Source organism: Eleutherodactylus coqui, chromosome 2 (genome assembly GCF_035609145.1).
Source record: "Eleutherodactylus coqui strain aEleCoq1 chromosome 2, aEleCoq1.hap1, whole genome shotgun sequence".
Taxonomy (NCBI): Eukaryota; Metazoa; Chordata; class Amphibia; order Anura; family Eleutherodactylidae; genus Eleutherodactylus; species Eleutherodactylus coqui.
In genome coordinates this window covers 291,969,321-291,993,514 of record NC_089838.1, presented here as the reverse complement: position 1 = coordinate 291,993,514, position 24,194 = coordinate 291,969,321, and the positions used below count along the sequence as shown (strand labels likewise).

General features: G+C 46.3%; 1 protein-coding gene across 1 annotated transcript in view; it reads left to right on the top strand.

The window, feature by feature from the left end:
* Positions 1–24,194, top strand: part of LOC136610197 (adhesion G protein-coupled receptor E3-like) — a 150,422-nt gene that overhangs the window by 16,539 nt on the left and 109,689 nt on the right. Inside the window, exon 5 of the mRNA XM_066589439.1 lies at positions 3,562–3,654. Within this exon, the coding sequence (XP_066445536.1) occupies positions 3,562–3,654 (93 nt within the window). The remainder of the gene's footprint in view (positions 1–3,561; positions 3,655–24,194) is intronic.

Genomic DNA, 24,194 nt, shown 5'->3' with positions numbered 1-24,194 from the left:
TGAAGATGGAAGCGGAGGAGAGGTTTTCCAGAGTGCTTGTCTTTGTGATGGAGATGGAGTGAGCCCCCAAGAGAGAGAGTGACCAATGAGTGAGTAAGACTTTCTCAAGGCCCAGGGCAGGCCTGCAGTACCCTACTTCTTTTTGGTGTCACTAGGAACAGGATTGAATCTCATGTGCCACACAGATATGCCTACGATGATGTAAGGGTACTGCCCAAAAAAAAGAAATATGTTGACAATTTACAAATGTTTGCACTGTATGTTCCACCTGGGACTACTCAAAATGCCCACCAGTTCTACATCTTCTTCCGCTACTGTTCAGTGAACTGACATGGCCACTGGGAATGCTGAGAACCCTCTACACCCTCTCTACATGTTCAGGAGGGACAATGTGACCGCCCAAGCGGAATACCCACCATGGATATTGATCCACCAATGGAACTCTGCCGTGAGGGACTATATACCAAAACTCTTAAGGGCCTTTTTGATAGAGTATGGAGACTCCGACTTTGCCTTCCGGTTCACTGGCGAGCCTCAGGTCATGCCCGGCCCATCCTTGTGACCACCTCTGAGGCTACGTCTCCTATTACCATTGTGGACACTTCATCCTCCAACGGAAGCTCCATTCAAGACTCTCCTTCCACTGCTAGCTTGGCGATATCAGACAGCAAAGTGACCCCAGTCTGCGGCGCAGCTTGTCAGAAGAGTCTGTGATGAAGGTTCCAGTGAGTACCCAATCCTCGTCCGTCATCTCTGTGTCAGACTCTGACAGTGAGGAAAGTCAAAGGTTTTACTACTGATGCCCGCCAATAACTTTCACTGCCCGTAAGAAAGACTCTTTTTGTAAGAGACATTGTTCTTGGCCCAGTTAAGCCCCTTGATACCCTAAAAGGACTCAAAAGTTTCATGCCCCTTGCATAGCCTTCTATCACTGACTCGTTTTTCATATTGAAAAGTTCATAAAGTTATGCAACTTTTATAACATTCAAGTAATGTGCAGGGGGTGTTTAGAACAGTGTTTATCTGTTGCTTCACTTGTGCATGTCTGAATTCAAGTAATATATTTTCCTAAATGTGATATGCTAATTTAAATATGCTTAGTTAGAAATGCCACTGTGTGTGTGATCTGTGTGCATGGTATGTATGATTTATGAGTATGACTGGAGGTTTCTTGTATCCCCTATGTCGCTTCTCATTGCTAGCTGTCCATCCTTTCTGTCTCAGTAGGCAGGGCCTTCCTTACACCTAGTTCTACTTTTTAAGGGAGAGTGATGGTCATTCCACACGTCTCTTGTTCTCTTTTTCCTGCAAGTCGCCCCTTCTAATTTTTGCCTTAGTCACAGTGTGGTTTATTCCCAGTAAGAGAAAGTAATGGTCATTCCACTTATATCAATTCTTTTAGTCTTTGGAGAGAAGAGTTATGAATGTGCTCCATTGCAATACTAGTGTCCCTGAATTCCGTTCAGCCTAGTAGAATTTCTTAATGTACTTGCAAGTCATAGTTCTTACACGCTGTCATAAACAAAATGCCATACACAAAAATGACACTTCTTGTAGTTACCGTACACTTGGGCTGGGTTAATCCTTTATATAAGTAACCAGGGATAGGAGTTGTTTATAGTTTTCGCCTTTCACACTCCGTGACTGCGCAGAGGCCTCTCAGGTGCATTAGAAATTAAACACTGAAGATAACCCCATTCCGGATTCTTACACTCTGTTTTGGAGGTGCTGGGGTTGGCTTATTTTTAAATAGGGGGGAACTGTAGTGGCCCAGTATATGCATTCCTGGCCCCCTTCATAATGTCATACATGTAATGTCTTATGTAGATGCACTGTACAGAAACTGTCTTGTCATTCTGGTATGTGCATTGCACAGCTGCAGCAGTTGAGATGTTAATGTCTGCAAAGTGTGAGTTGTCTGCCTGTAAATGTAACCATTCTATCCTTTCACATGGTATGAGTGAAGTTAAAAATGTGAGCACTTGAGAGTGGGAAAGGAGATTCATCTTCTGGAGTTGAGAGAGAAAAAGTACAGAGGCACATGGGGGCACCTTCAGCCCTCATGTGTTGAAGTTGGAAGCAGAGGAGAGGTTTTCTGGAGTGCTTGTCTTTGTGATGGAGATGCAGTGAGCCCCCCAGAGAGAGAGTGAGCAATGGTTGAGTAAGACTTTCTCAAGGCCTAGTGCAGAGGTGCTCTTTCCTCTTCTTCAACCATTCACACCTAAAAGTCCTGAAGTCTGGGACTGCTGCACGGAGGTTCGTGGCTCCAGTTGTCACACACAGGAATCCTGAAGTCTGGGATCACTGTGTGAAGGTACTCATTGCCAAGTCTGTATATATATATATATATATATATATATATATATATATATATATATATATATATATATATATATATATATAGTCTTCAGACTCACAAGGGCATAAAAGAGTGCTAGGTACATTCAGTTCCTATATAATATCCCCAGGCACGCTCACTGATTCCTTGACATCTTTATTGACATTGAGTGCCCCCATAACAGGACCAGTCACAGTATGTGTCTTACTTGCATTGTTGTTGTTGTTAGCCATTTAGTCGTTCACGACTTTTGGTGACCCTAAAGTCAAGCTCCCTACATGTTTTTCGGTTTTGCACTCCTCCTTTCAGTTGTGTGATATCCATGCCAGTATCAGCTTCGACAGTATTAGCCATCGTGTCCTTTGGCTCCAGGTCTTCTTTAGCCACTGATCTGTCCAAGCATTTTAAATTTTTCTAGCGACTCTGCTCACATTACATAGCCAAAATACGTGAGTCTGAGCCAGGTCATCTTCCCCTTCAGTGATATATCGGGTCTTATATGATTCACGAGTCCTCTCTTACATACAATACAAGGTGCAATCAGTGATTCCTGAACAATCCCAGTTGCAGCAAGTACCCTCATAACATTACCCACCATGGTGCCCCCATACATAGAACTCAACTTCTGCCCCCTACTCATTCACAATATTGTTCTGCTTTCTCCTCCTCCTCTAGGAGTAAGCTGACCACCTCACCTATCAGGAGCCCACATATAACCTCCTCATCAGTGTCATTCAACATTGAAGAGTTTTGCCGTAAAAATAAAATAAAATCGATAGTATCGGGAGGGCCAGGCATTGTAGACATTAGGATCACATCTGTTTCCTTATTAGATTATACAGTCTGTCAGATGTAAAGAAGTTGTTCAAAACAGACATCTCCTTTAACCCTTTCCAATCCACTGTCTGACATCTGAAGACATTATGATTTAAGGCTGTACAGCTCCGATGTTGGAAGACATCCATCGGGGTTCGCTTACTGTATATTGCCAGCCTCTCTGCTGTTGGAGCCTATCCAATGTGTCACCTCATGCAGTACTGGATTTAGCCAGCATATAGCGCTGTTGTATAATGGCAGAAAAAGAGTAAGCCCCCTCGGAAAACCAGGATACAAATTGAATTGGAAAGGGTTAAGGGCAAAATGATCTTATTGTCTTTTTTCTGTGCTTTTAATCTGTAATTTTTTCCCATGACTCTCACTGATCCTTATGTTTTATTTTCCAGAGTATTGTAGTTCGAAAGGGAACCGCTCCCCATGTGCCTGTAGACGTGGATTTGTACCTAGGGTAAATGAAAATGGACTCTATGAATGTTCAGGTAGGTATCCAGCCAGAAGGTGACAATAAGTTTGGATTTCAGTTTAAGAAACCCTTGGATCAAGTAAAACAATGAATCACATTGCTTCGACTCCAGTAGGGTCTATTTGCAAACATGACCTGATACAGTATTTCCAAAAAATCTTTTTACATTATAAACCCTTGATGAGCAGACTTGTATCTGTTTAGTTCAGCTGCGCTATGGACCCCCATGAACTCTTAGAGCTCACTAGTTTTTACCCCATTTACATAATGATTCACTTACTTCAAGAAGTTGTCCAGCTACTTTAAAAAAAAAAAATAAATAAATAAATAACCACTAACCCTCCACTCCCATTTCAATACTTTCCATTCCCTATCATTCTCTGTCACATGACCATGTTGAGAGACTGCCAAGCATCCTGAGAACTGTAGTTATAGGAATAATAGGGGATTGGTTAAATGAGTATTACTCTGTTATTTTACAGTATTCTTAGTGGTGTTTTAAAAAATTTAAAGCGGTTGTCCTTTTGCCAAATAACATTGATTCAATAGCACCAAGTGTCTTAAAACAATGAACAGGGCAGTACTTACCCATCCTCTGCCGTGGGAATCCAGTGCCAATGCCCAACTGTCCTCCTGGTGATTGTTGATAAAGATGATGTCAGCAGAAGTCACCTAACTACTAGGCTGCAACGTCCCCACCCATTCTTCTGACATGAATACCCATGTCGAGGCCACCATGATGCCAGGAGCTCAGAATAGAGATATTGCTGCATCTAATTGGCTGCAGTGATCAGGTGGCTTACACTGACTTAATCTTCCACAACAATCACTAGGAGGACAGCAGGGATACAATGGCAGAGGACAGATAAGTACTGCTCTGTTTGTTATTTTAAGACACTTGGTGCCATTGAATCAATGTTGTCCGGTAAAAGGACAACCCCTTTAAGTGGCCAGACAATCCCTTTTTAACTTGATCTTGTCTCATGACAGTTGCTACTTTAAGGAGTTGGCACTTTGGAAATCCCTTTTTTAGTTGGGACCCTAAAAACAAGCTGATCACAGGATACATCACTGCTGTGATCCACAAGTTCCCCAACAGCAATAAGTATTCATTGTCCCTGCAACGCCACCACAGGTAAATTTAATCTCAGGCAAATTAATTGGAGATTTGTGCAGTACAGAACAGGCTATGAAAGCAATAGAACAACCACACATGGTGCTAAATATAATCAAACAGACATTTTTGCTGTATACATCTAAGAAAAACTCAAAAATAGACCCCCCCCCCCCCCCACACACACACACACTCTCCATCATTTACTCTCTACTAATGTTCCCTCTGCGGACCTAATTAGCAATATTGTCCCCACTTGACAATAGTGTCCCCTCTGTGCCCTATTCGGCAGAAGTGTTGCCTCTGTGACCCTACTAAGCAATAGTGCTTCCTCTGTGGCCTCACTATGAAATAGTGCTCTCTTCCTCATGAAAAAGCAAAGACATAGTTAATCCTGCCTGCTGAGAGGTTGTAGACCTCTTCCAAGACTTTGATCCTGAATCTGACTACTGGGTTTACATGGGTCTACTGGGGTAAGTGCATTGTAACCAGTGGAGACATTGTGTACCTGTGCTGAGGAATTAAGTATTGTCGTGCTTGACAGCATTATCATCGCTGTCTGTAAGTTTGACCATGAACCAGAGACTGAGCTAGTGGCAAGTCCACAATGCCCCATGTTTATTAAGTGTTTTAAGTTGCACTGTCATCTTAACAGAGATTATAGCTAAAAAGCTGTGTGCCCAGTAAACACTGTAACTATCAAGCTCTGTGCCTGCTAGAGACTGTAACCTCCAAGCTACTTACCACAGTTTGTGACCATTGCAGTTTACACCCCAGCCAAAGTAAAGTTCTGATTAGAGATGAGCGAGCACACTCGCCCGAGCTTGATGCTCGATCGAGTATTAGACTACTCGAGTCGAGCACCACGCGGTACTCGAGTAAATTTCATTTCCCTTCCCCGCATGTTTAGCGCAATTTTTTAGCCAATAAACATGCGGAAAGGCATTACCACTTCCTGCTGTGACATGCCAATCCTCTGCACGTCTACAGCAGTGAGTGGCTGGTGGGATCAGGTGACCACCGAGTACTTAAACTGATGCCGCACGCAGCTCACCTTTAGAGGCATGCTGGCAGAGGTTAGGGAAAGAGCTGCTGAGATAGGGAAAGTGTTAGGGTAGGGATTAGGTTGCGGTTAGGCAGGGATCCTGACTTCAAGAACCTGACAGTCTTACTTAGGGCTACTCCTCATTGTGTGCATTAGCATTTTGGCTGGCTGGGACCAGTAGTGCACCAAAGGCAAAAATGAATAGCCGCAACAAACCCCAGGGGGATGCTGAAGTGCAACAGTACTGATTCCATGTAGAGCCAGTCCACCCTATCAAAAGCTTTTTCAGCGTCGGTGCTTACTAAAGCTAAGGGTATGTTGCGGGTTTGAGCGTACGTCGCCGCGTGTAGAAGCCTGAGGCAGTTATCTTTGCCCTCCCTCCCTTTAACAAAGCCCCTTTGTTCAGGATTGATCAGAAGGGGGATGTGCTTCTCTAATCTTTTAGCAAGGAGTTTAGCCCAAAGTTTCATATCCAGATTAATTAGCGATATGGGCCTATAACTTCCGCACATCTCTGGATCCTTGTTCTCCTTCTGTATTAAGGTTATGTGGGCTTCTTGAGCTTGTTTCAGGAGTGGAGTACCTTGTACTAGGAAATTAAACAGCTCCGTAAACTGGGGGATTAAGATAGGTTTAAATGAATTGTAATAAATTAGTGGGAGGCCGTCTGGGCCAGGGCTCTTGCCTGTTGGAGAAACGGCTAAAAGTGCTTCGACCTCTCGACTGGTGGTAGGGGTCATCAACGCTGTAACTTCCCCGTCATCAATCCTGGGAAGCCCCAGCCCTTCCAGGAAGGCTTCGATCCGGTTCCTAGCTCTTAATCTAGCCTCTGGAGTCGTTGCTCCTCTCAAATTATACAGGCGAGAATAGAACTCCTGAAACTCCCTGCCTATTTCCTGAGTTGTGGTGACCGTGGACCCAGATGGCGTTCTGATAGATTTGATGAAATTCCTAGACGTGGCCTTTTTAAAGAGAGCGGACAGAAGTCTGCTTCCCTTATTGCCTTGGACGTAGGTTACGTGTTTGAAATAGAGGTATTTCTTGTTGTATTTGGTTTCCAGGCAAAGTCTGAGGTCTTTTCTGAGGGAGAATAATTGGTCTAGGTTGGTTTTATTTTGAGAAGATTTAGCAGCCTGTTCTAGTTTAGCAATTTGAAGTAGTTTTTCATCAATCTCTTTTTGTTGTTTTTTCTTAGCTTTAGAGCCCAGAGCGATCAACAGTCCTCTAGCATATGCCTTATGTGCCTCCCATACCACCGGGATTGATTGATCTTTATTTTTATTGAGGTGGAAAAATTCCCCCAGGAGGGAGTTTTATTGCGCTCTGTCGCTCTCAGAATCGAGGAGGGAGGGGTTGAACCTCCATCTCCACTCCCGAGGAGCAGTCAGAGGAGAGCAAAGGTCCGCGTGGACTGGAGCGTGGTCGGATATAGCTATAGAGCCGATGTTTGCTTTAATTACTGATGGCAGGAGGTTAGAGGATACAAAGACATAGTCCAGACGTTGGAAAGATGAGTGGACCGTAGAGAAATATGTATAATCTTTGATCGAGGGGGACAGGCATCGCCATGCGTCCACGACTCTCAACTCCGATAGGCTGCGGGCCAGTCTCCTCAATCTAAGCTGCGATATCTGGGATTTACCCACAGAGGAATCCAAAAGGGGGCAAAGGGTGAGGTTCAAATCCCCTCCCAGAATTATCGGGCTTGTTGCAAAGTGGTTAAGGGTATCTAATTGCTTGATCAACCACGGCACCTGATCCGTATTTGGGGCGTAAAGATTTGCAAGGGTCACTTTAGTATTATTTAGTGATCCTCTCAGAAATAAAACTCTGCCCTCATCGTCTTTGTATTGAGCCTCACAGGTAAAGGTGAGAGATCTGTGGAACAAGATTGAGACCCCCTTAGAGGCCGACGTCGAGTGGGAACTGTGGAACCCCTGTGGAAATTGTTTGCCTGAGAGAGATAGGCATCTATTGCCCTTGAAATGTGTCTCCTGTAGAAAGACAATCTTAGAGCCATACCTTTTTAATAGTAGAGCAATGTGATGTCTCTTAGAGGGCGAGTTCAGGCCTCTTATATTGAATGTGGTAAGTCGCAGGGAGTCAGTCATATCTGTCGAATAGATGGTGTAGACAGGTTCCTGCTATAGTGCTGGAAGAAAAAGGGTAGTATATGAGAAGAAGTAGTCTCGAAAAAAAAAAAGCACGAAGACCTGGAGACCCATACAACAGTGACTTTTTAAGAAACACCTTGGGGGGGAGGGGCGTGGGGAGATTCGGAAGGCGGGGGAGGAGATAACACAAAAGGGTAAGGGTAAGCAAATACACCTCCTAACAGAGGAAAGTAAGTATAAGATCGCTTGGTTCGAGTAAAGGCGAGACCAGGGTTAACGGGGTCGCCTGCAGTCAAACTAATGGGGGTAGGTACACAGACCTGCAAGAGCAGAGAACAGTTACCTGTGTGCACAGCCTGGTCTGATAGGCACCAACCAGGACCTTTTACAAATTAAAAGCGATTGTATCAAATAGGAACAGACATAAACAGAAAAGCAGGTCAATTCACTTAGCATATGTGTCCGGATGAGAAACTAAGAAATAGACTGATCAAGAAAAGAAAGTCCTCTCCATCCCTCCAAGTTTCCTTGGCAGTGTAGGCCAAGCCCCAGTTCCTTTGGGAGAACGACAACAAAAAAACGTAACGGAAAGCCTATGGATCAAGTGTCATTTTTCATGGAAGTATCTTTGTTCTTTTTCTTCTTGCTTTTCGGCGACTTTGAGTTGCTTGCTTGTTGCCAGGTCTCCGGGGGTGACAACTTGGGGAGTTTGGGGAATTCCAGAAGTGGGAGCCAACAGGGAAGTTCGACCGGGTGAAGCTCCAGGTGGGACCAACAGCTACTCAGGTCTTCAGGAGAGAGGATGAGGAGTCTGCGCCCTTTGTAGGTTATGCCCAGGTCAAATGGAAAAAGCCACGCATACCTTATATCTTTAGCTTTCAGCGCTTCTAGTAAAGGTCGTAGGAGGCGGCGTTTGGCTAAGGTGGAAGGGGCCAGATCTTGATAGATTTGTAGAGGAGCATCCCCATATCTAAGTTCCTGGTAGGATCTTGACGCCTTTAGCATTGCAAAGACATCCTGGAAGGATAAGAGTTTGCAGATTATATCTCTGGGCATTTCCGTAGTCATGGAGGGGGGAGGTCTGAGAGCCCTGTGAATGCGCTCAATGGTGATAGAAGCGGCCCTATCTGCCCCCAACAGGAGCTCAAAAATCTCGTCAGCTATTTTGCATAGGATGTCTGTTGCCCACGTTTCAGGCAGACCTTTTATGCGAATATTGCAACGTCTGTTGCGGTTTTCCAAGTCCTCCTGCATAATTAAAGCACGGTTGATCTGGTCGTGTTGATCTTTTAAAGCTTGTGCCATGGCAAGGGAGTGCAGCGTGATGGAGGCAGAGGAGGTTTCAAGATCTTCCACACTGCTCCCCATGTGCCTGATGTACTCTTTTATCTCGGCTAGATCAGCTATAATAGGGTGTAGTGTAGGTTTGATTAACTCTCTCATGAACCCCCTGGAAATGATAAATAAGAATAGAGCGCTCGCTAGAAGGATACTGGAGAGTATAGTGGGTGGGTGGTCCTGATGTCCAAACGAATATTCATAGGTGCTGTAGACAATCTCATAAGAGAGAGCGGCTAGAGGAAGGCTCCGATCATTGGCATGAAGGAGAAAGACATAAATAGGATAAAGAAAAAAACCTCAGCGCTCACACCATAGAATAAATGAAAGTAGAGGAAATGTGTTGAAAAACGTAAGGATGATGTCACTTACTTCGTGGAGGCGCCTATAGGGTAGGCGCCTCCTGATCCCAGTAGACGTGTCAAGAGTGGCGTTCGCCAACGGTGATAAACGATGGTGTACAAGTTACACGGTTTAATAGAATAAAATAATATATAATACACAACGCGTTTCGGCCGCACGGCCTTTGTCAAGTGTACATAGTATGAACAAAAAGTAAAACATTTATAATAATAAAAGAATACCTTGTGATCTGTGACAGGTGGAAGCTAACAAGCTGCAGCGTCCATACCGGCATCTATTGTGTCAGCGTCGGATGACGTAGCTGCACGTTGCTGGGGTAAAGGGGAGGGGGGAGGGGATTAGCATTGTCATATTCATACCGGCATCTATTATGTCGGCATATAATGTCATAACTGCGCATTACGGGGAGAAAAAAGGGGAAAGGAAGGGAAGAAGGGAAGATCGCTGCCCACGCAATAGCATTATGCGATTAGCGAAATGTCATTCTCATACCGACAGCCGTTGTATCGGCATCGGATGGCGTGACCGCCCACTAGTGGGGAGGGGGAAGAGGGAGTAAGACACGTTACTAGCGTAATGACGTTATGACGTTACGCAAGGTGACATAATCATGGGGGCATGTAGCATTCTTCATAATTATTGCAGTACCTGGTATGCAAATCTACTCCGGCTTTGCGACTGCATAGCCGGACGCACGGGTAGCGAATATGACCAGAAGCAAGCCCGATAGCTTCGCTCCTAGGACCGGGGCACCTGCGTCTGACGTGATGACGCTGGATAACATAAGCAGACTTCCTGAGCAATAAAGTTATAAACATTCAAATGACCTCTGTGGCCAACAAGTTATCAGCGGCATAGACTTTACGGGGTATAGTGCACGTTTGGTACCATCATATGAGGTCATGTGAACGGACTGTCACATGAGCGGACGGTCATATAAGAATAAATAAATATGATCACATATTTATAAAATATAAATGCATATGTAGCAGTTGATTTGTCTAATGTTAATGAATGTGAATATTCTAAAGTGTATCTAAACAAAAATAATACTACAAAGTATAAATGATTATTAATAGAATAATATTCATAAATTAATAAACCTGTAAAATTGTATGTATATAAAAGAATATATATGTATATATAATGAGATGACAGATATAAAACAATAGAACATTATAAAATATTAATGGATGTATGGTACTATATATATATATATATATATATATATATATATATATATATATATATATATATATATAAGGTAAGTATAGAATACCAATTAAATAGATTGTAACGAAATTAGTATAATTTTTTATATATATGGTTTTTTTTTAAATAATTTTTTATGCTAATGCTTTTTTATATACAAAAATATTTTTAATATTTTTAATAAAAACCTTATTTTTTATTATGTATATATATATATATATATATATATATATATATATATATATATATATATATGTAATATTGCTAAAATTTCTCTAGGGTCTCGTTTAAACCGTATGGAACCAAGGTATTAAAGTGGAAGATGGGACTCTGGCACATATGGCTGACTTCATGCTAAGCTGCCTTTCCTGTAACCCTCGGGTTAGATGCATTCTGGCCAACACGGATTACTGGGTGTTCACCCTTCTCAACCCACGGTATAAGGAGAACCCTTCCACTCTCTTTCCTGAAGAGGAAAGGAGTACGAGAGTGATGCAAAACCACAAGGCCCTGGTGGAAAAGCTGATACTAAACTTCCCATCTGACGACGCTAGCGGTAGAGGACGTAGTTCTGTGGGCCAACTAGAAAGGGAGAGGAGGGGAACAGGCAGCATGTCCAGCGCAGGCAGGGGAACACTCTCCCAGGCCTTTGCCAGTTTTATGGCACCCCAGCCAGACTGTGTCACCACTCCCCAGTCTAGGCTGAGTAGAAGGGAACAGTGTAAAAAGATGGTGAGGGAGTACATAGATGACCGTACTACCGTCCTCCGTGATGCCTCTGCTCCATACAACTATTGGGTGTCAAAGCTGGCATGAACTTGCGCTGTACGCCCTGGAGGTGCTGGCCTGCCCTGCCGCTAGCGTCTTGTAAGAGAGGGTGTTTAGTGCAGATGGGGGGGATCATCACGGATAAGCGTACGCGCCTGTCATCTGCCAGTGCCAACATGCTTACACTCATAAAGATAAACAAAGGCTGGATTTACCCATACATCTCTTCTCCACCAGTGGAAAGCAGCGGATTCTAAAGATTCCTTTAGCTGCAACAGGAGAAATATGCATCCTCTATCACCCCCAAAATTGGTCTATCGCTCTCGGATATTACTCCAATATTACTCAAAGCTGGACACATGGCACAAACTTGCACTGTATGCCTTGGAGGTGCTACCTGCTTTACCGCTAGCGTGTTTAATTTGTTTCATTTGTTTGTGATTTGTCAGCTATGAAGCACAATTTTAAAGGGTCACACGGCGTTAAGAAACGTATCCCAGGCATTGTCCATCTTTGGCCACTAATTTCTTTACAGTTCATGCTGTCTTTCCCTGGGGAACTGGTTAACAAACCCCTCGGGGAGAGGCAGAGGCTGGGGCAGGCGGTGGCTTGCCTGTCGGCGGAGCGCCACCTGAATCCCATTAAGAAAGTACGAGCTGTCGCTCAAACAATCTTTCAGGTTTTTACCTGCACTCTTGGTAAACAAATCCTTTTAGGGGTTCACCTATACTCTTGGTAATCAAATCATTCAGGGTTTCACTTGCACTCTGGTTAAAAACACCTTTTGTTTTAGAATGGGTTGTTCAATTGTGGAGATGTGTAGAAGTACTGGCATCTGAGTACCCTTTATGCCCACGTTTGCGGCTCCTGCCAATTTTGTGATGGAGGTGGCACGGGATTGGAATTCTGATCATATGTCAATTTATCATCAATTCTCATCAGCATTGTGGGCTATCGCCCACACTTTCAAGGAGGGTCACTGCCTAGCCCTGCCAACCCTCTGCAGTGTGTGTCTCCGGTTCCTCCTCATCGCAGACGCACTTATAAATCGATATGAGGGTGGTCTGGCTATCAAGTGAGCGTGCGGCATGAGGACAGCTGAACGCTGCACTAGGAAAAATTTCAGTACGCTGTGGCCTACTGAGTAGGCAAAGGAGTATGCCTTACCCCGTCTGGGATGGAGACAGCTGGACACTGCGCAGGGAAAAATTGCAGTACGCTGTGGTCGCAGGCTCGTGCCTGGCGTCCTGGGGAGAATTGGACAGCAATGCTAACATTTAACATAGCAGAAGAGGCAGTGGTGTCACCCGCAGGCGGTGATTGGTCTTAGTTCCACTTAGTGTGGTGCTGAGCTAAGAAGTGCCAGCGCATGTGCCTTGATTATGGTCTGGCCCAACTAAATTGTTAGGGGGGTGACCACAAGGCTCTTGCCCACAATTTGGCTTAATAGTGTGACCTGGGAGCCTCAGATGCATCTATGCATGCTGCCCCTGCTGTTCCCTATCGATTTCTGTGGTGTTTCCATCACTTTCTGATGTTTTCATGTGAATCACATACCCTCCCCTATGCAGAGCATGGGCCACCTTGAAAAATGCTCGAGTCTCCCATTGATTTCAATGGGGTTCTTTACTTGAAACGAGCTCTCGAGCATTATAAAAAGTTTGGCTCGAGTAACGAGCACCCGAGCATTTTAGCACTGGCTCATCTCTAGTTATAACCTATTTGCTTGTTAGCCAGCAGACAAATTGTCGGGGATAAAGGAAATGTTTTTTCCCTACACTCTGGTAATAAGGTTTGCTATTTGTCTCTACAGGGATTAAGCTACAGGGCAAATCTACCTAGTATGCAAAGTTGTTCCTAATGCTTTGCACCCTCTAAGACAGTCTGGGGATCTGCATGGCGAAAATGAGAAAATTGTGGGCACTAAATCAGATCTATGTAGTATTTTAAATGAGGACTCGGGCGACCCGATGGGTGCCTTTCGATATGAAGTCACAGCAGTGATGCCATGATTCTACAGAAAATGATATGTTTAAATCCTCCTCCTAATGCAGCATGAAAGGAGGTTTAGCTCCCTCTGGTGGCCGGCTTAATATTGGACCAAAAAAGAGATTGTGTCCGATTGTAGGGGGTTCCAAAGGCACCTCCACTCGAAAGCTATGGGGTTGCATAAGTGTTCATAAGAAGCTATATAATTGGTTCAGTTCGAGCCAGAGGCGACGAGGGATCGAGAGATTCTCTATCAGTGGCTGTGGGGTTCTGTATTAAGAAATGTAGTAAAGTAAAGCCTTTATTTCTCTACCAAACAAATCCCTGTTGTTAAGCACTTGGTTGGAAAGCTGGGTTTGATATAATAGGCAGCAAATTAGGTAGATTTGACATTAATGAATATTTAAAACTATGTTTCCTCCAGATTAGGAACAGATGGTAAGTTAGGGGAGCTATGTGTGGGAGATGTGGGATCTTTAAATTTCTGTCCCAAAAATGGCTTTGAGGGATCCTGGCTTCATTAGGTCAGTTTCTATGTCTACCCAGAGTGGCGCTTTGGACCCTGTGAAAATACGTGGTAATTGTGCTAATTGGGCTGCTATAAAATATTTTTGTAAATTGGGGACCAATAACCCCCCAACATGTCTATTAAAGTGCAGCACTTTCTGTTTAATTCTGCATCTTTTATTCTTCCAAATAAATCGGAAGATAGTATGTTGTTAGTCTTTTATATCTGATGTGAGAACGCACTAAGTTAGCCAATCAGAGCATTAGCTTTCTGGAGGCGGGGCATTCAAGCTCCGCATCCAGAAAGCAATGCTCTATCGGCGAGGAGGAGGGAGCGAGTATTGATTTTTTTTCCTACAAAGTATTCCTGGCGCATAAGCCGACAGTTGGGGGGGTCGTCTTATACGCCGGAAAATACGGTAATTTAAAAACACTCTATGGTTAATGTAACCAAATAAAAAATTTTCCAAACACCAGACAAGTGCTGAAAAATAGAAGAAGTGGGACCTGAGACTTGACTCCTCAGGGATATTAGTATAGCTCTATAGAGTGCAATTTTGATGGGACGTTTGATTCCTAAAATAGAATCAATCCTAGTTTGCAAGTCACACCAAAAGGGTTGACGTAATGGGCAGGAGAACCATCTATGTATATATGTGCCTTTTGTCTTGAGACACCGTCAGCAGAGTGAAGAATAGTTTAAAAAATCTATTTGGGCTGCCTGTGACTGTCCTCAGTGTACTGGGTCTCTGCTGGGTGTAGTAATCCTCCTAATTCATACGCAGCCAGCTAAGTGTTACAGCAGGCTTGCGCAAAATTATTTCCTGGCTCTGTGTTGGCTGTTACATCACCGCTGTATTCCTGTCCACAGTGCAACAGTCTGCAGTTATTTTACATACTCCAGGGCCAGTAGCGGTGAGGCAGGGACAGAAGACATATATTTATTGAATATAGGCAGTGGGCCTTTCCAAAACAATTTGGGGGAAAAAAAACTATTTGGGCTGCCTGTGACTGTCCTCAGTGTACTGGGTCTGTGCTGGGTGTAGTTGTCCTCCTAATTCATACGCAGCCAGCTAAGTGTTACAGCAGGCTTGCGCAAAATTATTTCCTGGCTCTGTGTTGGCTGTTACATCACTGCTGTATTCCTGTCCACAGTGCAACAGTCTGCAGTTATTTTACATACTCCAGGGCCAGTAGCGGTGAGGCAGGGACAGAAGACATATATTTATTGAATATAGGCAGTGGGCCTTTGCAAAAACATTTGGGAAAAAAAAATCTATTTGGGCTGCCTGTGACTGACCTCAGTTTACTGGGTCTGTGCTGGGTGTAGTTGTCCTCCTAATTCATACGCAGCCAGCTAAGTGTTACAGCAGGCTTGCGCAAAATTATTTCCTGGCGTTCCGTAAGCGAAGTCAGCCTCCAACCACAGGCCAATAAGCGGCACATTTAATTACAGCGTTCTGTTTCTGCACTACTGGTAATACACCATGCTGAGGGGTAGGGGTAGGCCTAGAGGACGAGGACGCGGAGGCCCAAGTCGGGGTGTGGGCACAGGCCGAGCTCCTGATCCAGGTGTATCACAGCCGACTGCTGCGGGATTAGGAGAGAGGCACGTTTCTGGCATCCCCACATTCATCTCACAATTAATGGGTCCACGCGGTAGACCTTTATTAGAAAATGAGCAGTGTGAGCAGGTCCTGTCGTGGATGGCAGAAAGTGCATCCAGCAATCTATCGAACACCCAGAGTTCTGCGCCGTCCACTGCTGCAACTCTGAATTCTCTGGCTGCTGCTCCTCCTTCCTCCCAGCCTCCTCACTCCATTACAATGACACATTCTGAGGAGCAGGCAGACTCCCAGGAACTGTTCCGGGCCCCTACCCAGAATGGGCAGCAAGGGTTCCGAATCCTCTCCCACTGGAGGAGTTTGTCGTGACCGATGCCCAACCTTTGGAAAGTTCCCGGGGTCCGGGGGATGAGGCTGGGGACTTCCGGCAACTGTCTCAAGACCTTTCAGTGGGTGAGGAGGACGATGACGATGAGACACAGTTGTCTATCAGTGAGGTAGTAGTAAGGGCAGTAAGTCCGAGGGAGGAGCGCACAGAGGATTCGGAGGAAGAGCAGCAGGACGATGAGGTGACTGACCCCACCTGGTTTGCTACGCCTACTGAGGACAGGTCTTCAGAGGGGGAGGCAAGGGCATCAGCAGGGCAGGTTGCAAGAGGCAGTGCGGTGTCCAGGGATAGAGGCAGGGCCAGACCGAATAATCCACCAACTGTTTCCCAAAGCGCCCCCTCTCGCCATGCCACCCTGCAGAGGCCGAGGTGCTCAAAGCTCTGGCAGTTTTTCACTGAGAGTGCAGACGACCGACGAACAGTGGTGTGCAACCTTTGTCGCGCCAAGATCAGCCGGGGAGCCACCACCACCAGCCTCACCACCACCAGCATGCGCAGACATATGATGGCCAAGCACCCCACAAGGTGGGACGAAGGCCGTTCACCGCCTCCGGTTTGCACCGCTGCCTCTCCCCCTGTGCCCCAACCTGCCACTGAGATCCAACCCCCCTCTCAGAGCACAGGCACTACCGTCTCCTGGCCTGCATCCACACCCTCACCTCTGCTGTCCTTGGCCCCATCCACCAATGTCTGTCAGCGCACTGTCCAGCCGTCGCTAGCGCTAGTGTCGGAGCGCAAGCGCAAGTACGCCGCCACGCACCCGCACGCTCAAGCATTAAACGTGCATATAGCCAAATTGATCAGCCTGGAGATGCTGCCGTATAGGCTTGTGGAAACGGAGGCTTTCAAAAGTATGATGGCGGCGGCGGCCCCGCGCCACTTAGTTCCCAGTCGCCACTACTTTTCCCGATGTGCCGTCCCAGCCCTGCACGACCACGTCTCCCGCAACATTGTACGTGCCCTCACCAACGCGGTTACTGCCAAGGTCCACTTAACAACGGACACGTGGACAAGCACAGGCGGGCAGGGCCACTATATCTCCCTGACAGCACATTGGGTGAAATTAGTGGAGGCTCGGACAGAGTCAGAGCCTGGGACCGCTCACATCCTACCCACCCCCAGAATTGCGGGCCCCAGCTCGGTGGTGGTATCTGCGGCGGTGTATGCTTCCTCCACTATACCACCCTCCTCCTCCTCCTCCTCCGCAACCTTTGTCTCGCAATCAAGATGTGTCAGCAGCAGCACGTCGCCAGCAGTTGGTGTCGCGCGGCACGGCAGCACAGTGGTGGGCAAGCGTCAGCAGGCCGTGCTGAAACTACTCAGCTTAGGAGATAAGAGGCACACAGCCCACGAACTGCTGCAGGGTCTGACAGAGCAGACCGACCGCTGGCTGGCGCCGCTGAGCCTCCAACCGGGCATGGTCATGTGTGACAACGGCCGTAACCTGATGGCGGCTCTGCAGCTCGGCAGCCTCACGCACGTGCCATGCCTTGCCCACGTCTTTAATTTGGTGGTTCAGCGGTTTCTGAAAAGCTACCCACGCTTGTCAGACCTGCTCGGAAAGGTGCGCCGGCTCTGCGCACATTTCCGCAAGTCCCACACGGACGCTGCCACCCTGCACATCCTGCAACATTGGTTTCATCTGCCAGTGCACCGACTGCTGTGTGACGTGCCCACGCGGTGGAACTCTACGCTCCACATGTTGGCCAGGCTCTATGAGCAGCGTAGAGCTATAGTGGAATACCAACTCCAACATGGGCGGCGCAGTGGGAGTCAGCCTCCTCAATTCTTTACAGAAGAGTGGGCCTGGTTGGCAGACATCTGCCAGGTCCTTGGAAACTTTGAGGAGTCTACCCAGATGGTGAGCGGCGATGCTGCAATCATTAGCATCACCATTCCTCTGCTGTGCCTCTTGAGAAGTTCCCTGCAAAGCATAAAGGCAGACGCTTTGCGCTCGGAAACAGAGGCGGGGGAAGACAGTATGTCGCTGGATAGTCAGAGCACCCTCCTGTCTATATCTCAGCGCGTTGAGGAGGAGGAGGAGGAGCATGAGGAGGATGAGGAGGAGGGGGAAGAGACAGCTTGGCCCACTGCTGAGGGTACCCATGCTGCTTGCCTGTCATCCTTTCAGCGGGTATGGCCTGAGGAGGAGTGGGAGGATCCTGAAAGTGATCTTCCTAGTGAGGACAGCCATGTGTTGCGTACAGGTACCCTGGCACACATGGCTGACTTCATGTTAGGATGCCTTTCTCGTGACCCTCGCGTTACACGCATTCTGGCCACTACGGATTACTGGGTGTACACACTGCTCGACCCACGGTATAAGGAGAACCTTTCCACTCTCATACCCGAAGAGGAAAGGGGTTCGAGAGTGATGCTATACCACAGGACCCTGGCGGACAAACTGATGGTAAAATTCCCAACCGACAGCGCTAGTGGCAGAAGGCGCAGTTCCGAGGGCCAGGTAGCAGGGGGGCGCAGAGATCAGGCAGCATGTACAGCACAGGCAGGGGAACACTCTCTAAGGCCTTTGACAGCTTTCTGGCTCCCCAGCAAGACTGTGTCACCGCTCCCCAGTCAAGGCTGAGTCGGCGGGAGCACTGTACAAGGATGGTGAGGGAGTACGCAGCCGATCGCACGACCGTCCTCCGTGATGCCTCTGCCCCCTACAACTACTGGGTGTCGAAGCTGGACACGTGGCCTGAACTCGCGCTGTATGCCCTGGAGGTGCTTGCTTGTCCTGCGGCTAGCGTCTTGTCAGAGAGGGTGTTTAGTGCGGCTGGGGGAATCATCACAGATAAGCGTACCCGCCTGTCAACGGACAGTGCCGACAGGCTAACACTCATCAAGATGAACAAAGCCTGGATTTCCCCAGACTTCTCTCCTCCACCAGCGGACAGCAGCGATACCTAAACAATACATAGGCTGCACCCGCGGATGGAAGCATTGTTCTCTATCTCCATCAAAAACGTGGACCTTTTAGCTTCATCAATCTGTGTATAATATTCATCCTCCTCCTCCTGCTCCTTCTCCTGAAACCTGACGTAATCACGCCGAACGGGCAATTTTTCTTAGGCCCACAAGGCTCAGTCATATAATTTTTTTAAACAATCTTTCTACGTTTCAATGCCCATTAAAGCGTTGAAACTTTCACCTGAACCAATTTTTATTTTAACTGGGCTGCCTCCAGGCCTAGTTACCAATTAAGCCACATTAACCAAAGCGATTAATGGGTTTCACCTGCCCTCTTGGTTGGGCATGGGCAATTTTTCTGAGGTACATTAGTACTGTTGGTACACCAATTTTTTGGGGCCCTCGCCTACAGTGTAATCCAATTAATTTTTTGCCCACCTGCATTAAAGCTGACGTTACATCAGCTGTGATGGGCAATGCAATGGGATATATTAATGTACCGCCGGTGGCTTCCTGGCACCCACCCATGCTGTGGGTCCACAGGGAGTTGTAACTGCATGTGTCTACTTCTAAAGAACCCCAGTCTGACTGGGGCATTCAGTGTGGGCCGAAGCCCACCTGCATTAAACATGACATTACCTCAGCTGTGATGGGCAATGCAATGGGATATATATATGTACCGCCGGTGGCTTCCTGGCACCCACCCATGCTGTCGGTCCACACGGAGTTGTAACTGCATGTGTCCACTTCTAAAGAACCCCAGTCTGACTGGGGCATGCAGTGTGGGCCGAAGTCCACCTGTATTTAATCGGACGTTACCTCAGCTGTGATGGGCACTGCAATGGGATACATTTATGTACAGCCGGTGGGTTCCAGGGAGCCACCCATGCTGTGGGTGTACACGGAATTCCCATTGCGGAGTTGTACCTGCCTGTGACTATTTATAAAAAACTGCGGTCTGACTGGGGCATGCAGACACCTTGACAGAATGAATAGTGTGTGGCACATAGGTTCGCCATTGCTATGCCCACGTGTGCAGCTCCTGATGGCGGTGGCACAGGATTATATTTCTCATTGCTTCCGTACAGCATTGTGGGCTATCGCCCTGCCCCTTTTAAAGAGGGTCGCTGCCTAGCCGTGCCAACCTCTGCAGTGTGTGCCTGCGTTTCCTCTGGCAGACACACTTATAAATAGACATGAGGGTGGTGCGGCATGAGTGCAGCTGAAGGCTGCGCAGGGACACTTTGGTGTGCGCTGTGGACACTGCGTCGTGTGTGGGGGGGGGGGCTGCATGTAACCCAGGAGAAGTGGCAGCGGAGTGTCATGCAGGCAGTGATTGTGCTTTGTTGGAGGTAATGTGGTGCTTAGCTAAGGTATGCATTGCTAATGAGGGCTTTTCAGAAGTAAAAGTTGTTGGGAGGGGGGGGGGGGGCTCTCTTGCCGCTATTGTGGCTTAATAGTGGGACCTGGGAACTTGAGATGCAGCCCAACATGTAGCCCCTCGCCTGCCCTATCCGTTGCTGTGTCGTTCCCATCACTTTCTTGAATTGCCCCGATTTTCACAAATGAAAACCTTAGCGAGCATCGGCGATATACAAAAATGCGCGGGTCGCCCATTGACTTCAATGGGGTTCGTTACTTGAAACGAACTCTCGAGCATCGCGATAATTTCGTTCCGAGTAACGAGCACCCGAGCATTTTGGTGCTCGCTCATCTCTAATCCTTAAAGGGGTTGTCCCGCGAAAGCAAGTGGGTCTATACACTTCTGTATGGCCATATTAATGCACTTTGTAATATACATTGTGCATTAATTATGAGCCATACAGAAGTTATCAGAAATTATTCACTTACCTGTTCCGTTGCTAGCGTCCTCGTCTCCATGGTGCCGTCTAATTTTCAGCGTCCAATCTCCAGATTAGACGCGCTTGCGCAGTCCAGGTCTTCTGCTTTTCTCAATGGGGCCGCTCGTGCCGGAGAGCGGCTCCTCGTAGCCCCGCCCCGTCACGTGCCGATTCCAGCCAATCAGGAGGCTGGAATCGGCAATGGACCGCACAGAAGAGCTGCGGTCCACCGAGGGAGAAGATCCCGGCGGCCATCTTCACCAGGTAAGTAAGAAGTCACCGGAGCGCGGGGATTCAGGTAAGCACTGTCCGGCTTTTATTTTTAACCCCTGCATCGGGGTTGTCTCGCGCCGAACAGGGGGGGCTATTGAAAAAAAAAAAAAAAACGTTTCGGCGCGGGACAACCCCTTTAATAATATGAAAGTTTTTGTTACTAAGATGAGGGAGTTCTAGTTTATTTTTAAGCATATTTTGGGAAAGAAATATATTTATTTCTAATAACTCCAGAGAACAAGTGGAGGAGATATTGGGGATGCTTGATGGCATATTTTTAGTATTTGCTAATATTTGGAATTGACCTTAGTTTTTTGTTGAGTTTCTGCCATATTTTAAGTGACAGGGCTGTTATTAGATTTGCGGTCTCTTTAAGGTTGGGTTTATTGTAAGGGGTTGTCCAGGCCAGATTTTGAAGTTTAGTCATTAAAGATTGTAGTTCTTGATCAACCCATAATTTGTCTTTTGGAGCATGAGTTAGGTCAATTACTCGATTGAGATGAACCAATACCTCCAAGTTTCCTATGTTTGATTAGAGTTGTATATTTTACTCTGGGGCCTTTGTTTTGCCAAATAAATTTAATAATCAAGCTCTTTAATTTGTCGAAAATATTTTGTGGGATATCTATAGGTAGTACTTGTAGGAGGTAGAGGATTTACGATAGGATTACCATTTTAATTAGGATTTTCCTGCCAAACCATGAAATTTGCAAAGATTTCCCTACAGTTAAGTCTCTTTCTATTTTTCCTAGAATGGGAACGAAATTCAGGTCGTATACGTTAGATATATTGGGGGATATTTTTGTCCCATGATATGTAATGTAAACGTGAGTGTTTTTAAAGGGAGATGATTTGGTTAAAGATGACCAGGTTGTCTTGTCTATGTTTATATTGATAAGTTCAGATTTAGTAAAATTTCGTTTGAATTCAGAGATTTGGCTAAAACTTTCATAATTCTTCTTATAAGGTTTTGAGAGATTTGTGGAGATTAGTGGGAATATGGAGCATATCATCTGCAAAGGATGCTGTTTTATGTTCTCTCTGTCCACATATTAAGCCCCTCATGAGTTTATTTTGCCTAATTGAGAGGATGAATAGTAGTGGGGAGAGAGGGCATCCTTGTCTTGTGCCGTTGTTTATATTAAATAAAGGGAGAGATGTTTCCATTGATTATGATTTTCGCTGAGGGTTCCTTGTATAAGGGCGCCTACGCACTTGCGATTTTTTTTCCTTTGCGTTTTGCGTTTTTTCTCAAGAGCAATTAGGATAGAATATTCTTGTCCATTTGCGTTTTTTTTTTCCGGTCCGTTGCAATTTTTAACATAGGAACTGTCAGTTGCATATGTGTCCTTATTTTTCTCTTAATGCACCCATGAATGTCAATGGAAATTAACGGAAAAGGCGCGAAAAAGCCGCGAAAAGACCGTGAAAAAGCCGCGGAAAACGCTGCGTTTTTCACGCACGAAAATCGCAAATGCCAGTGGGTAGGCGCCCTAAGGCCATAATCTTACCGATAAATATATCCAGAAAATTACATTTTTTTAAGGTCATTTTGAGAAAAAGCCAGTTTACCCTGTCAAATGCTTTTTCTGCATTGGTTGTGAGCAGGGCCAGTGGGGTTTTTGTATGCTTAGTGTAATTAATTATGTTAAGTATTCTGATTGTGTTGTCTTCAGCTACTCTATTGGATGTAAAACCTACTTGTTCTTCATTAATTAGGTTAGGTAATAGTCTTGATTCTATTAGCAAGGATTTTCGCATAGAGTTTAATATTAGGGATGAGCGAGCATACTCGTCCGAGCTTGATGCTCGTTCGAGCATTAGGGTACTCGAGATGCTCGTTACTCGAGTCAACTCCATTTCCTTCCCAGCATGTTTAGCGCCACTTTCTAGCCAATAGACATGCAGGGAAGGCATTACCACTTCCTCTTGTGACGTGCCAGCCCTATCCCACCCCCCTGCAGTGAGTGGCTGGCGAGATCAAGTGACACCCGAGTATTTAAAGCGGTCCCGCCCGCGGCTCGCCTCAGACACACACTGGAAGAGTATAGGGAAATTGCTGCTACTATAGGGAAAGTGTTAGTGTAGGATCCTGTCTTCAAGAACCCCAACGGTCCTTCTTAGGGCCACATCTGACTGTGTGCATTACTGTTGTGGCTGGCTGGGAGCAGTTTTGCACATTTTTTTTTTTCATCTCGGGCTGTGCAGGCCATTACAGCTATAGTGTTTAGAGATGAGCAAGCATACTCGCTAGGGACAATTGCTCGATTGAGCATTGTCCTTAGCGAGTATCTCCCCGCTCGGCAGAGAAGGTTCGGCTGCCGGCGCGGGTGACAGGTGAGTTGCGGCCATGAGCAGGGGGAGCAGGGGTATCTCCCCGCTCTCCCCCACTGCTCCCCGCCCGCCGCAGGCAGCCAAATCTTTGCTCCCGAGCGGGCAGGTACTCGCTAAGGGCAATGCTCGATCGAGCAATTGCCCTTAGCGAGTATGCTCGCTCATCTCTAATAGCATTCGCAGTCTGCAGTCTATTATACAGAGTATAGGGAAAGTGCTGCTGAGATAGGGAAAGTGGTAGTGTAGGATCCTATCTTCAAGAACCCCAACGGTCCTTCTTAGGGCTACATCTGACCATGTGCATTTTACTGGGTGGCTGCTGGGAGTTGTAGTGCTTCCATTTTTGTATTACGCAGCTAGGCCTGTTTGCAGCCTTCCGTAATATTTTTTTCTGGCTGGAGTGTGTGTTAAAATACCGCTCTCAGCGTGAAAGTGCACGTAAATAATTCCATACTTATTTATACCGTTCTGTGTCTGCAATGCCAGTGAATTAGACGCACAGCGTAGGGCCACAGCCACTTCTAGCGGAAAAGTGATATACACTATACAGCCTGTATCCTCTGTGCAAAAAAACCCCCAAAAGCTCCTTTGTTGGGCTACATCTGACCTTGTGCATTTTACTGGGTAACTTCTGGGAGTTGTAGTGCTTCCATTTTTGTATTACGCAGCTAGGCCTGTTTGCAGCCTTCCGTAATATTTTTTTCTGGCTGGAGTGTACGTTTAAATACCGCTCTCAGCGTAAAAGTGCACGCAAATAATTCCATACTTATTTATAGCGTTCTGTGTCTGCAG